The following is a 13,688-nucleotide window of genomic DNA, read 5'->3' on the forward strand; positions in this document are numbered from 1 at the left end:
CCCATTAAAAATAGAAAAATTAGCTGGGGAGTCTAGTGGGCATCTATATTCTCAGCTACTTGGGAGGCAGAGGCAGGGGATCTCTTGAAACCTGGGAGTTTGAGGTTGCTTGTGCTAGGCTGATGTCAGAGTACTCTACTCTAGGTAACTGAGTGAGACTCTGTCTCAAAACCCCCTCCCCAAACTGTCTCCATTCTACATTGTGTTTAAAGGAGCATTTTAAGCTAGACCCAGTGGCACATGCCTATAGTCCCAGCTACTTGTGAGGCTGAGACAGGAGGATTGCTTGACCCCAGAGGTTTGAGACTGTATTTGTGCCTATGAATGAATAGCCATCACATTCTGGCCTGGGTAATGTAGCCAGATCCTGTCTCTGTCTTTAAAAAAAGATTATTTCCACAGGATATGGAATTCTAGGTTGGCAGTTAATTAAATTCAATATGTTCAAGATATGATGTCACTATTGTGCTGGCTCACATTGCTTGATTGAAAAATCACCTGTCATTTTTTTTTAAACTTTATTTTTTTATTATTTTTTTGTTGTTGTTGCAGTTTTGCCAGGGCTGGGTTTGAACTCACTACCCTCAGTATATGGGGCTAACACCCTACTCACTGAGCCACAGGCACCACCCCACCTGTCATTTTTATTGTGCTTCTTCATATCTTTTTTTCTGGATGCTTTTAAAGTTTTATTTTTTACTTTGGTTTTCAGGAGTTTAACAATAATGTACCTGGGTGTGCGGGGTTTTTTTTCATTTATTTTGCTTCAGTTTTGTGGCTGTACATTTTTATAATATCATTTGTAATTTTTAGCAAATGCTCAGCTATTGTTGCTTCTTATATTGCTATCCCATTTTCTTTCTGTTCTCCATTTAAGAATTCAGTTTCATATATAGTCCTTACTCACAGACCTCTTATACTCTTTTCTGTATTTTCATCCTGTGTCATTCTATATATATTTTTTTCTGACCTGTCCTGCAATTCTTTTTCGGCCATCTCTAATCTATTAGATTCAATCATTGATTTCCTAATAAAAGATATAATTTTTCAATTCTAAAATTTCCATTTGATTATTTTCTTATAGTTTCCAGTTTGCTGCCAAACTAGAAACTTTGCATTTTGCTTTTTTGACTATGTTATATTCTTTTTTTTTTTGAGACAGAGTCTCACTCAGTTGCCCTGGGTAGAATGCCTGGAGTCACAGCTCACAGCAACCTCAAACTCTTGGGCTTAAGCGATTCTCTTGCCTCGGCCTTCCAAGTAGCTGGGACTATAGGTGTCTGCCACAATGCCCGGCTATTTTTGTTGTTATTGTTGCAGTTGTCATTGTTGTTTAGCAGGCCTGGGCTGAATTTGAACCCACCAGCCTTCGTGTATGTGGCCCCTGCCCTACCCACTGAGCTACAGGTGCCATCCTCTCTTGTTTTTTAATTAAGTCTTGATATACTTATATTATTATTAACTGTAGACATCATTTGAGTCTCTGGATAATGTTGTCTACCCCGTGAAAGAAGTTATGTCTGCTTCTCTGAGGCTCTTGAAGGCACAGTATTCCGGGAACTATCTGACAGCCCTAACATTCTACTGTCATCTTAATTCAATTTAAGGGATTTGTATCTCTTGAAGTTGAATTGTTCCTGAGATAGCCTACTTACATTTTACACCTACTGATAATTTAAGGGTGTGCACCACCATGCCTGACTGATTTTTCTTATTTTTTTACAGACAGAGTCTCTGTTGCCCAGGCTGGTTTTAAGCTCATGGCCTCAAGTGACCCTCCTGCTTTGGTCTCCCAAAGTGCTGGGATTACAGGCATAAGCCATCAAGCCAGGCCAGGAAATCTAATTTTTTTTTTTTTTGCATACAAATCAGTTGTGGGTCTGAGTGAGTTTACAGTGAAGTGTTCTGTACACAAAGGAGGAATTAAACAAAATAAAATGTTTCAAGAGGATATAGAGACCACAAATTCCTGGGTTCTACTCCTACCTCCACCAGTTATTTCTGTGTGATCTTGGGACAAGTTCCTTAAACTCTGTGTACTTTAGTTTCTTTGGATATAAAACAGGATTTAAGAACTGTACCTATTTCATAGGGCTTTTGTGCTTAGAATAGTACTAGCACTGTGTACTAGGAATTACTATTTATAATATCGTGCCATTTCATTATTTCTTTAAAATATTTTTCTGTATGGTCTCTGACTTCCTTATTTTTTTTCCTATTTTTATTTATTGATTGATCTTTTGAGACAGAGTCTCACTCTGTGTCTGGAGTAGAGTGACGTGGCTCCATACCTCACAGCAACGTCAAACTCTTGGGCTGGAGTGACCCTCTTTCCTCAGCTTCCTAAGTAGCTAAGACTACAGGCACCTGCCACAATACCTGGCTATTTTTTCTATTTTTTTTAGTAGAGACAGGATCTTGTTATTGCTCAGGCTGGTCTTGAACTCCTGGGCTTAGGCTATCGTCCCCACTCACAGAGTGCTAGGATTACAGACATCAGCCATCAAGCCCAACTCCTTTCTTATATTTGTCAGTAATATCATTTGGGAATTGCTAATTTAAAATATTCACTTTCTATTTTATATAAGACTGCACTGAATGGATTCAGGACTCATGTTCAAAATTTTTCCCTATTTTCTTTCTTTTTTCTTTCTTTCTTTCTTCTTGAGTGGCAGTTGGATTGGGCATAAAGCTCCTGGACCCTTTTCCTTCCTTGAGGGTTTTGAGAGTTGTGTTCTAGTGGTTCTTTCCCTTTAAAGGTGGCAGCACTTTGTCTGGTGCGAGTTAATCTGCCATTTGTGTTCCTTTTTCCTTTCGCTCTCTTTTCTTACACTAACTTAAATAGATCCTGGATTGGTTTCTATTTGATTGTTTGTCATCTTTTCATGAATAAGTCCTTCTTGGATCAGCTATTTCTAAGTTTATTTGGAAGCGAGCCCAGGATTTTGGTCCAGGCTAGCAGGAATCCACCAAGGATGTTATGACACAGGCCTAAGTATGGGATTGAATTCTCTTTCCTTAATTTCTCTGGAATTTGTTTGTAATGAATGAAACTGTTCACAGTGCATTGTTTTGCTTTCTACTCTGCCTCACTGAGATTGTTCCAAGCAATATGTTTCCATGTAATTAATTACTTATTTAGCCCTCCCTCCCCTGCTGTTCATTGGTGGCATTCAGCTCTAGAGTTGTTTTCACTGATGCCTATGAACTCTGTTCTCATTATATCAAAGAAGAATTTTTTTTTTCTTTTCAAGGTATGTCACTTTGGAGAACTCTTGCTTTGCTAGCTTTTTAGCCACAGATGACCTCTCGGTGTCTTCCTGTACTGCTGTTTGATCTTGATTACATTTGATAGTCCCATGTTTGTGGTAGGTAGGGGTCAAGGATTCCTCTTCACATCATCAAAAATAGATTTACATTTCTTTTTCTCATGGGCTCTATTGTGTTCTCTGAGAGGAGAAAGGAGCAATACAGTCTTTCGATTGTAATTTAAAAATCAGAATATACTTTTTCGATTTACATTGTTCATGCGTTTTATGTTTTTCTTATGCTAAATGTATTTTAAATTATGACTGATTGTCAATAATTTGATCTTGTGAAAACTATTTTGCCTTTTTTTATAATAGCAACTGAGGCATGAAAATTTGGTGAATCTGTTGGAAGTGTGTAAGAAAAAGAAACGATGGTACCTAGTCTTTGAGTTTGTTGACCACACAGTTCTTGATGACTTGGAGCTCTTTTCAAATGGACTAGACTACCAAGTAGTTCGAAAGTATTTGTTTCAAATTATTAATGGAATTGGATTCTGTCACAGTCACAATGTAAGTAAAAGGTTTAAATAATTATTTTGCCAATGACTGACTATCCAGCTACCAGTCACTTTATTTAGTGAGACATTTGTTTAAAGTTTGAACCAGTATTAAATAAAATAACTGAAATTGACTGTTAGTTTGATATTGATTTCCTGTGTCATAATACATGTATTTTTTACCCTTTTTTACTGTGAAAACTTTAGGCCATGCTGAAAAGTTGAAAAGTATGCACAGCAAATGCTTGCATACCCACCAACTAGAGTCTATGCTTATTAACATCTTGCTATGTTTGCTTTATCACATATTTATTCGCCCATTAATCTATCTATTAATCTGTCTTATATTTACTTATGCATTTGAAAGTAAGTTTCAGACGTCAGTCACTTCAACACTAAATACCTCATCTATGCATGTCATTATCTGAAGGACTTACTTCATTGCATAAACAATGTAAAGGTATTTGCTGGGGCTTTTTTTTTTGAGGTAACGTTTACTGAGTGAGGTACACAAATTTTAAGTGATAAATTTTGACAAATGTATACACTCAAGGGTCTGTGCTTGTTAGTTCATGTTCCCTTGCCTAGTTATGAAGTATGAAAGTATAAAAATCTCTATCGTATAGTCTACCACAATAATTTTATGTTTTTGAGTATCATATAAAACCACCTGTAGGAAGAATCAGATCTATAAAGTATATTATAAAGTGATTAACTCAGCATGCAGATTCTGCCAGTCTTACAAAATATTTTAAATGAGATTTTGTGTGATTATAAAGGTAATGAATGCTAGTGGTAGAAAATTTGTCTTGCCTAGGTATAGAATTTTTAATATGGTCTCTATCCCAGCATCCGGTTTTCTTCTTCTAGAGTCTTTCCTTTAGAAATCTTAGTTGCTGACCTTTTTGTACCCTCTTTACATTGCCTTTTTTTTTTTTTTTTGAGACAGAGTCTCACTCTGTCGTCTTTGGTACTGGCATGGTGTCACAGTTCATAGCAACTTCAATCTCTTGGGCTCATCAAGCAATTCTCTTGCCTCAGTCCCAAGTAGATGGGGCTATAGCTGCCGGCAACAATGCCTGGCTTTTTTTAGAGGCAGGGTCTCACTCTTGCTGAGGCTCTTTTTCTGGAACTCCTGAGCTCAAGCAGTCCTCCTGCCAGAGTGGCAGGGCTGCAGTCGTGAGCCACCACGCCTGGCTCTCTCTACATTTCTGATTGCCTGATGAGTAACTCTGCTCAGAAGCTCAGCATGCCAGTCAAAAGTCTGTATGGCTAAAACTAAACTATTCCCTCAAAATCAGCTGTTTCCAGACTTTTCTGTGTTTGAACATGGAACTACCATTATCGTAGATCTTAGGTTTGAATGAAATATCTGAGCTGTACTAAGTTCTGTTGACTCTTGAATATTTCTACACTGTCTCCCTTTAATTTCTCTGAGCACCAGCCTGGTCAGGCCCTTCTCCCCTCATGGTCGTCACACTGCTCTTCTCCGGGCCTCCAGTCTCCTGTTATGGTTCTCTTGTTTATGGCCAGCATCCTGGAACACCACGTTGGCCACGTTGCTTCCATGGATTCCTAGGATCTCGACCCAGCTCGCATACCCCCCAGGCTGGCGGCTAAGGCATCCCTCACACAACCTCTGTGTTGGAAGAAACATTTTCCCACAATCTCTCCATCCATTCCCATCTCCACTTTGGTTCTCCTTATCATGTTCACTTGGATTGCCCTCCGTTTCTGCCTTTGAACAGGTCACACTGGTATTAAACCCCTGTCTTAAAGCCTACCTCTTTCAGAAAAACTTTCCTCGACCACCCCAGCTGTAATGATAGCTTTACATTGGCTTGAGAACATTCATTAACCAAACAGCTGACTTGGTAATTAATTATATATTATATATATTTTTGATATCTAATATCTTTGATTGTTTAAATAGCATCTGATGCATAACTGTTCTTTCTTGCCCAACTAGGTTCTAGGTTCTTTAACACATTGCCACACTAGAAAAGTATTCTTTTTCCTTAGGGCCATGGTGTTTTATTAGATGAAGATAGGTCAAGAGACGTGTGAGTTATATATACTTCACAAGACCCAGGGCTCAAAACTAGCATAAGTTAAATGCAACTCATGTGGCAGCTAAGGTATCAGAGCCAGGAGCAACTCTATGTGCTTTTATTTGTGTTCTTCACGGGGACAGAAACAGCACCCTGCACACGGCAGGTGCCAAAAGAAATGGTTTTGTTTAATATCTTATATACTCTGCTTTTTCTAGATCATACACAGAGACATAAAGCCAGAGAATATATTAGTCTCCCAGTCGGGTGTTGTCAAGTTATGTGATTTTGGATTTGCACGCACATTGGCGGCACCTGGGGAGGTTTATACTGACTATGTGGCGACCCGATGGTACCGAGCCCCCGAGCTGCTGGTTGGTGATGTCAAGTATGGCAAGTAAGAAATGGGAGGGGACAGATTTCAACTCTCTTTTACTGAGAAAATGGAATGTCTATAAATAAAGCAATGGTCCCTCTAACACTGAAAGGAAGGTTTGAGTTCAGAGATCTTTGTAAAGTAATTTGTAATCATTTTTGGTGCTTCCCCTTTAAACAGTCTTATGAAACTAGTTGGAGTGGGTGTACTTATTTTAAAGGTGGGGAAATTAAGTTGAGTAAGTGGTCTGTTTCATACAGTGGGTAGGAAACATGTTTAATCTTTATTTTATCTTTCAAAGAGAGGTGAACATTAATCAGATAAGTCTGGCACTATTGGAATGAGGCCAGGTGGAGGAGGCAAGAGTGGAGGCAAAATATAATTAAGTGAAACATTTGTAAAACATAAATCACCTTCATAAGTGAATTCTTCAAAGAAGAAAGGATTGTAATTTTTACTGCTTTTCATAGAAATCTTTCTAAATTTTTTTTACAATTTCTCTGTGTTCAGAGTATACTAATATCATTTACTATTTTCTTTTCTTTTCTTTTTTCTTTTTTTTGTAGAGACAGAGTCTCACTTTGTGTCACCCTCAGTAGAGTGCCATGGCCTTACCAAGCTCACAGCAATCCAACTCCTGGGCTTGAGCGATTCCCTTGCCTCAGCCTCCCAAGTAGCTGGGACTACAGGTGCCTGCCACAATACCCGGCTATTTTTTTGTTGCAGTTTGGCTGGGGCCGGGTTTGAACCTGTTACCCTCGGGTATATGGGGCTGAAGCCCCACCGACTGAGCCACAGGTGTCGCCCAAATGTTTACCCCTGTATTTATTGATTTTTTTTTTTTTTTGCAGTTTTTGGCCAGGGCCAAGTTTGAACCCACCACCTCCAGTATATGGGGCCAGCACCCTACTCCTTGAGCCACAGGCACTGCCCTTGAGATAGTTCTTTTTTTTTTTGCAGTTTTTGGCCAGGGCCAGGTTTGAACCTGCCACCTCAAGTATATGGGGCCGGAACCCTACTCCTTTGAGCCACAGGCACCACCCACTCTTTTCTTTATTACTTTGACTTCTCATTTTATGAACATGGTATAATTTTTGTACCATTTTATAATTCAGCAATGACCTTAAGCAATTTCTAGGCAGTTGTCCCTATGCTAATGATGCATATACATTCTTTGAGTTCTTGTGATGATTTTTAAGACAGTTTTAAATTTTCTCTTATCAGATTCAGTGCTCTCTGTTGTTACTGTCTGTTCCCAGCAACCCCCTCCTTTTTCTGGTAGGCATTTTTCAGGGTATCCTGACACAGCATAGGGTACTCTGTCATAGGCTGACTGATCAGCCTTGTAGAGTTATGTGTAAACAAAGAACAAACAGGCTGTGAGTGAAGCCTGGAAGTCTCATTCAGAATAAGGACACATAATAACTGTTACGGCTTTTCAGAAGCCTTCTCCTTCTTATGCTACATGATTGAACTTTCTGGAAATCTCACATATGTAAAATTGGGAGTAAGAACTTTAAATTTATAGGGGAATGTATTTTTTTTGAGACAGAGCCTCAAGCTGTCCCCCTGGGTAGAGTGCTGTGGCATCACAGCTCACAGCAACCTCCAACTCCTGGGCTCAAGTGAGTCTCCTGCCTCAGCCTCCCAAGTAGCTGGGACCACAGGCGCCTGCCACAACGCCTGGCTATTTTTTGGTTGCAGCCATCATTGTTGTGTGGCAGGCCCGGGCTGGATTTGAACCCGCCACCTTAGGTGTATGTGACTGCCGCCTTAGCCACTAGAGCCACAGGCATGGAGCCAGGGAATGTATTTATTACGGGTAATTTAAAAGGCTTACTACAGATTGAGTATCCCTTATCCAAAATTCTTGGGACCAGAAGGGTTGTGGATTCTGGATTTTTTCAGATTTTGAAAATTTGCGTTATACTGGTTGAGCGTCCCCAACATGGACATGTAGAAATCCCAAATCTGAAACTTTGAGCATTATGTCCAGACTCAAAAAGTTTTGGACTCTGGAGCATTTCAGATTTCCAGATGTGGGGTGCTCAGGCTGTGCTGTGCTACCCAGCTCAGGGCCAGGAACACGCAGAAGAGGTGCAGGCCCTGTGGACACAGGAGGACGCCAGCTTGACGCCACCCTCTTCACCTCTCCTGCAGGGCTGTGGACGTGTGGGCCATTGGTTGTCTGGTCACTGAAATGCTCATGGGAGAACCCCTATTTCCTGGAGATTCTGACATTGATCAGCTGTATCATATTATGATGTGTTTAGGTAAGATTATACAACTACATTTTAAATTTTAGAGTTTTTCTCTATGTGTCTGCGATTTTTAAGCTATTGTTATATTGAAGATGATATATATTTTGAGTTAATATTAGGGACAAATAAGAAAACTTTATTTGTGTGTCTGTATATACACACACACAGAGGATACAAAAAAATGTATACTTTTTATTTTTTTTGAGGCACCCCTGGGTAGAGTGCCAACACACCCCTCACTGTGTCATTCTCGGTAGAGTGCCGTGGCGTCCCTCAGTAGAATGCCAACACACCCCTCACTGTGTCATTCTTGGTAGGGTAACGTGGTGTCACAGCTCACAGCAACCTCAGACTCTTGGGCTTAAGTGATTCTCTTGTCTCAGCTTCCCAAGTAGCTGGGACTACAGGCGCCCACCAATGCCTGGCTATTTTTTATGTTGTTTCAGTTGTTGTTGTTGTTTAGCTGGCCCAGGCTGGGTTCGAACCCACCAACTTCAGTGTATGTGACAGGCACCATAACCACTGTGCTATGGGCACTGAGCAAAAAAAAAGTATACCTATTTTAAGAAAGGAAAAAAACTGTATTAAAAGTATAATAGTCATGTCATATTTTACATGATACAAGATTAAATATATAAGAGAAATATTATCTATATATATTATTAAAAATTTAATGCAATTTTTTCTGTTTCTTAAAATGTGTGTATACATTTGGCCAGGTATAGTGGCTCATGCCTGTAATCCCAGCACTCAAGCCAAGGCAAGTGGATCCCTTGAGCCTAGGAGTTTGAGACCAGCCTGAGCAAGAGTGAGACCCTGTCTCTAATTTAAAAAATAGAAAAATTAGCAGAGTGTTATGCTGGGTACCTATTGTCCTAGCTACCTGGGAGACTGAGACAAGAGAATTGCTTAAACCCGAGAGTTTGAGGTTGTTGTAAGCTGTGACTCCACTGCACTCTACTGAGCGCAACAAAGTGAGACTCTGTTACCGAGGGCGACTTTGTCTCAAAAAACAAATAAATAGATAAATAAATAAGTGTATACGTATTTTCGGCGCCCTCTCTGTGTGTGGGTGTTGTGTGTGTGTCTGGCTGTGGTCTATTTGGACACATGCTCTTAATCCCAAGCGCCTCCTCCTCTGCCTCAGCAGAGCCGAGCAGAGCAGAGGCTGTGTGCTTCCCTGCACCTTCCCATTTAGCTAATTACATGTAGAGAGGATGCAATGACTATTTATTATTTGGGGGTCCGGAAGCACTTGGTGTAGCATGACGACTGCTGCTCTAATTCTCACACTCATGCAGAGAGGCAGAGACTCCCCAGGCACCTTGATCTCCCATCAGATTTGACTTTTCTTGTTGTTTCTTCGGACATAATTTTAAAGCTATAGTATCAAAGTCTCGCATTTGTTGAAATATCAGCTGCAGGTTTGAAGATAAAACTTGGAAAATGGAAGTAATGGGAAAACAGCTGAAGGTAATTTAATTATTTGATTTGAGGTTTCCAGGTTAGAAATTCATAAACAATAAATGGTTTCTTACAATGGGATTTTCTTTGTTTCTTTTCTTTCTTTCTTTCTTTTTTTTTCTCAGAGACAGTCTCATTTTGTCACCCTCAGTAGAGTGCCATGGAATCAGAGCTCATGGCAACCTCCAGCTCTTGGGCTTCGGCAAGTCTCTTGCCTCAACCTCCAAGTAGCTGGGACTACAGGTGCCCACCACAATGCCTGGCTATTTTTTGTTGCAGTTTGGCTGGGGCAGGTTCGAACCTGCCACTGTTGGTATATGGTGCCGGTGCCCTACTCACTGAGCCACAGGTGCCCTCCATAGTGAATTTTTCATATATATATTTTATATTAAATTACATATCACAGCTTAGCACCTGTGGCTCAAGTGGCTAAGGTGCCAGCCACATAAACCTAAGGTGGCGGGTTCAAATCCAGCCCGGGCCCACCAAACAACAATGATGGGTGCAACCAAAAAATAGCCAGGCATTGTGGCGGGCGCCTGTGGTCCCAGCTACTTGGGAGGCCGAGGCAGGAGACTCGGATGAGCCCAGGAGTTGGAGGTTGCTGTGAGCTGTGATGCCACAGCACTCTACCCAGGGGGACAGCTTGAGGCTCTGTCTCAAAAAATAAATAAAATAAATAAATTACATATCAAAGTTGAGAAAAAACATTTTTGAAAAGTGCTCAAATCTGACCTTACATATAGGTAGGAAATGAGTTAATTAACTTCTTAAAGGGCGGAACTGATTTATCTGGATCCGATTCTGTCGGTGTCACTGTTGATGCTGTCGTGCTTCCCTCGGTATTCTGCACTTCGTTACTGGGAATGACGCGCTGCACTTCCGTCTGAGAAGCTGTAACATGTTCTTACCTGCCCTTTTCTTGTGCTCCCTCACATTAATTCTATTTATAGTGCACATGAACTTTTTCAGTGAGTATGTTGCGATGACAGTGCTGATTTCCTTGAGCTGACCCAAGTCAAAGCCCGGGAAGCACCCTGTGTCTGGGAGCTGTGCCAGCTGCTGCAGAGCCGGTTCTGGGAGGAGAGGGCGGCCATCCCCCTGCTCCGCCCACCGTCCCCCTGCTCTGTAGGTCACGTCTGCTGTTTTCACTTCCAGGTAATCTCATTCCAAGACATCAGGAGCTGTTTTATAAAAATCCTGTGTTTGCTGGAGTAAGGCTGCCTGAAATCAAGGAAACAGTCCCTCTTGAAAAGCGCTACCCTAAACTCCCTGAAGTGGTCATAGACCTAGCGAAGGTAATCCTAGTTCATCTTTATACTTTCTCACAGGACTGCATACGGTACAAAAACTTGGTGTTCTCTTGTTTCATGTCTAGTAGATCTTGTAGGTCAACAGTTTCCTCTGATAGTTTTAATTTTTATACATTTAGGAAGAATTTAAACAATTTAGTGGAGTAACTTCAGAGATAGAGGCCTGAACATTTTATCTGTTTTAAAAACTCATTTAAGAAACTCATTAGCACATTTTAAATGTGAACACGTCATCTAAACATACAAAGAACATTTGATGTTTTTAATGTTTAACATTTAAATGTAAGCCTTATAAAGGTGGAAAAGACAAAAAGTAGGATTGGGAAAAAAAGAGGCCAGTGTGGTGACTGATGCCTGTAATCCCAACACACTGGGAGGCAAAGGTAGGAGGATTGCTTGAGCTCAGGAGTTTCAGGACAGCTGGAGCAAAAGCGAGACCCCGTCTCTACTCAAAGTAGAGAAACTTAGCTGGCCGTTGTGGTCATCTGTATTCCCAGCCACTCAGGAGGCTGAGACAGGAGGATGACTTGAACACAGGAGTTTGAGGTTGCTGTTAGCTATGGTAAGGCCATAGTACTCTGGCCTGGGACACCAGAGAGAGGCAGTGTCAGAAGTGCTTTTGCTCAGCCACTGGGTTTGCTGAAGCTAATTTATAAATTACTAATACTTTTATATTTGAGGAAAATATTAGGGAGATTCTCACCAGATCATTTGGTCTCTAAAAGATGACCTTTCAGAATTACTAGCTCAAAAAATTCTCATTATCAGCTGGATGCAGTGGTATGTGCCTGCATCCCCAGCTACTGGGGAGGCCTAGGCAGAAGGATCGCTTGAAGCTGGGAGGTTGAGGCTGTAGTGCACTATGATTGGACCTGCAAATAGCTGCTGCATGCAGCCCAGGCACAGTGAGATCCTATCATCTAAAAAAAGTTCTTACTAATCAGGGTGGTCCAGGGCATTGATAAAAGAAGTGCCTCTAAAATGCCAGGACCTTCTGACATTGACCCAAAGTGTCTTTTCTGCTTTTTAAAAATTCTTTAACTCATTGCTTTATTTATCTATTTACTTACTTATTTTGGTCACCCTCGGTACAGTGCCGTGGCATCTTAGCTCACAGCAACCTCAAACTTTTGGGCTCAAGTGATCCTCTTGCTTCAGTTTCCCAAGTAGCTGGGACTGCAGATGCCCAGCATGACACACAGCTATTTTTTAGAGACTGGGTCTCACTCTGGCTCAGGCTGGTCTCGAACCAACCCGTAAGTTCAGGCAATCCACCCACCTCAGCCTCCCAAGAGCTGGTATTATAGGCATGAGCCACTGTGCCCAGCCCCTAACTTACTGTTTTAAAGTTTAGTAAGCTTATTACTAATTATAACAAGTTGTCAAGACAATGTATTTCCAATTTTCTGTGTAATCTTCTAACAGATATAAATAACTTTCCATATTGCTGGACCTTTTTGAATATTTTATTATAGAAAAGTTCAAATATATAAAAGAAAGCACAGAAGATAGTAATGAACCCTCATATACTAACCATCTAGTTTCTACAACTATCAACCTTTGATAATCTTGTTTACTATATCCATATTCCCTTCAACTTTTTGATTACTTTGGGGTTTTTTTGTTTGTTTGTTTGTTTGGTGGGGGGGACAGAGTCTCAAGTTGTCCCCCTGGGTAGAGTGCTATGACATCATAGCTCACAGCAACCTGTAACTCTTGGGCTCAAGTGATCCTCTTGCCTCAGCTTTTCTATTTTTTTCATAGAGACAGGGTCTCACTTTTGCTCAGCCTAGTCTTGAACTCCTGAGCTCAAGCAATCCACACATCTCAGCCTCCCAAAGAGCTAGGATTATAGGCCTGAGCCACCACGCCCGGCCTTTTGTATTACTTTGAAACAAATGGCAGACATTTTATTATTTCATTTATAAACAGTAAATTATTCACAGAGTTTTTCTTATTTATTGAAAGCTACTAATTGAGTCCCTTCTATTGTACTGGCTTTGAGGAATTTCAATGAAACAGAAAAAGACCCTGCATTAAAATAGAATCATCTGGCAGCTCCTGTGGCTCAGTGAGTAGGGCACTGGTCCCATATACCAATGGTGGTGAGTTTGAACCCAGCCCCGGCCAAAATGCAACAAAAAATAGCATTGTGGTGGGCACCTATAGTCCCAGCCACTTGGGAGGCTGAGGCAAGAGACTCACCTAAGCCCAAGAGCTGGAGGTTGCTATGAGCTGTGATGCCACAGCACTCTACCGAGGGCAACAAAGTTAGAGTCTGTCTCTAAAAAAATAAATAAATAAAATAGAACCATCTGAGTAAGCATCTAGCACAGTAGTAAGCACAAAGCAGGTTCTTCCCCTACCTGTCTGCAATAGCTTTAAGTTTTGAAAATTCACAATAATCCCTTAATA

At 40.8% G+C, this 13,688-nt stretch overlaps 1 protein-coding gene across 2 annotated transcripts in view; it reads left to right on the forward strand.

The window, feature by feature from the left end:
• Positions 1 to 13,688, forward strand: part of CDKL2 (cyclin dependent kinase like 2) — a 36,629-nt gene that overhangs the window by 8,416 nt on the left and 14,525 nt on the right. For both annotated transcript variants that reach the window (XM_003790077.1, XM_003790078.2), the window contains exons 3-6: positions 3,627 to 3,821; positions 6,078 to 6,256; positions 8,396 to 8,508; positions 11,119 to 11,258. In XM_003790077.1, coding sequence (XP_003790125.1) covers positions 3,627 to 3,821; positions 6,078 to 6,256; positions 8,396 to 8,508; positions 11,119 to 11,258 — 627 coding nt within the window. The remainder of the gene's footprint in view (positions 1 to 3,626; positions 3,822 to 6,077; positions 6,257 to 8,395; positions 8,509 to 11,118; positions 11,259 to 13,688) is intronic.

Source organism: Otolemur garnettii, unplaced genomic scaffold, assembly GCF_000181295.1.
Source record: "Otolemur garnettii isolate 467f Iridium unplaced genomic scaffold, OtoGar3 scaffold00039, whole genome shotgun sequence".
Lineage (NCBI taxonomy): Eukaryota > Metazoa > Chordata > Mammalia > Primates > Galagidae > Otolemur > Otolemur garnettii.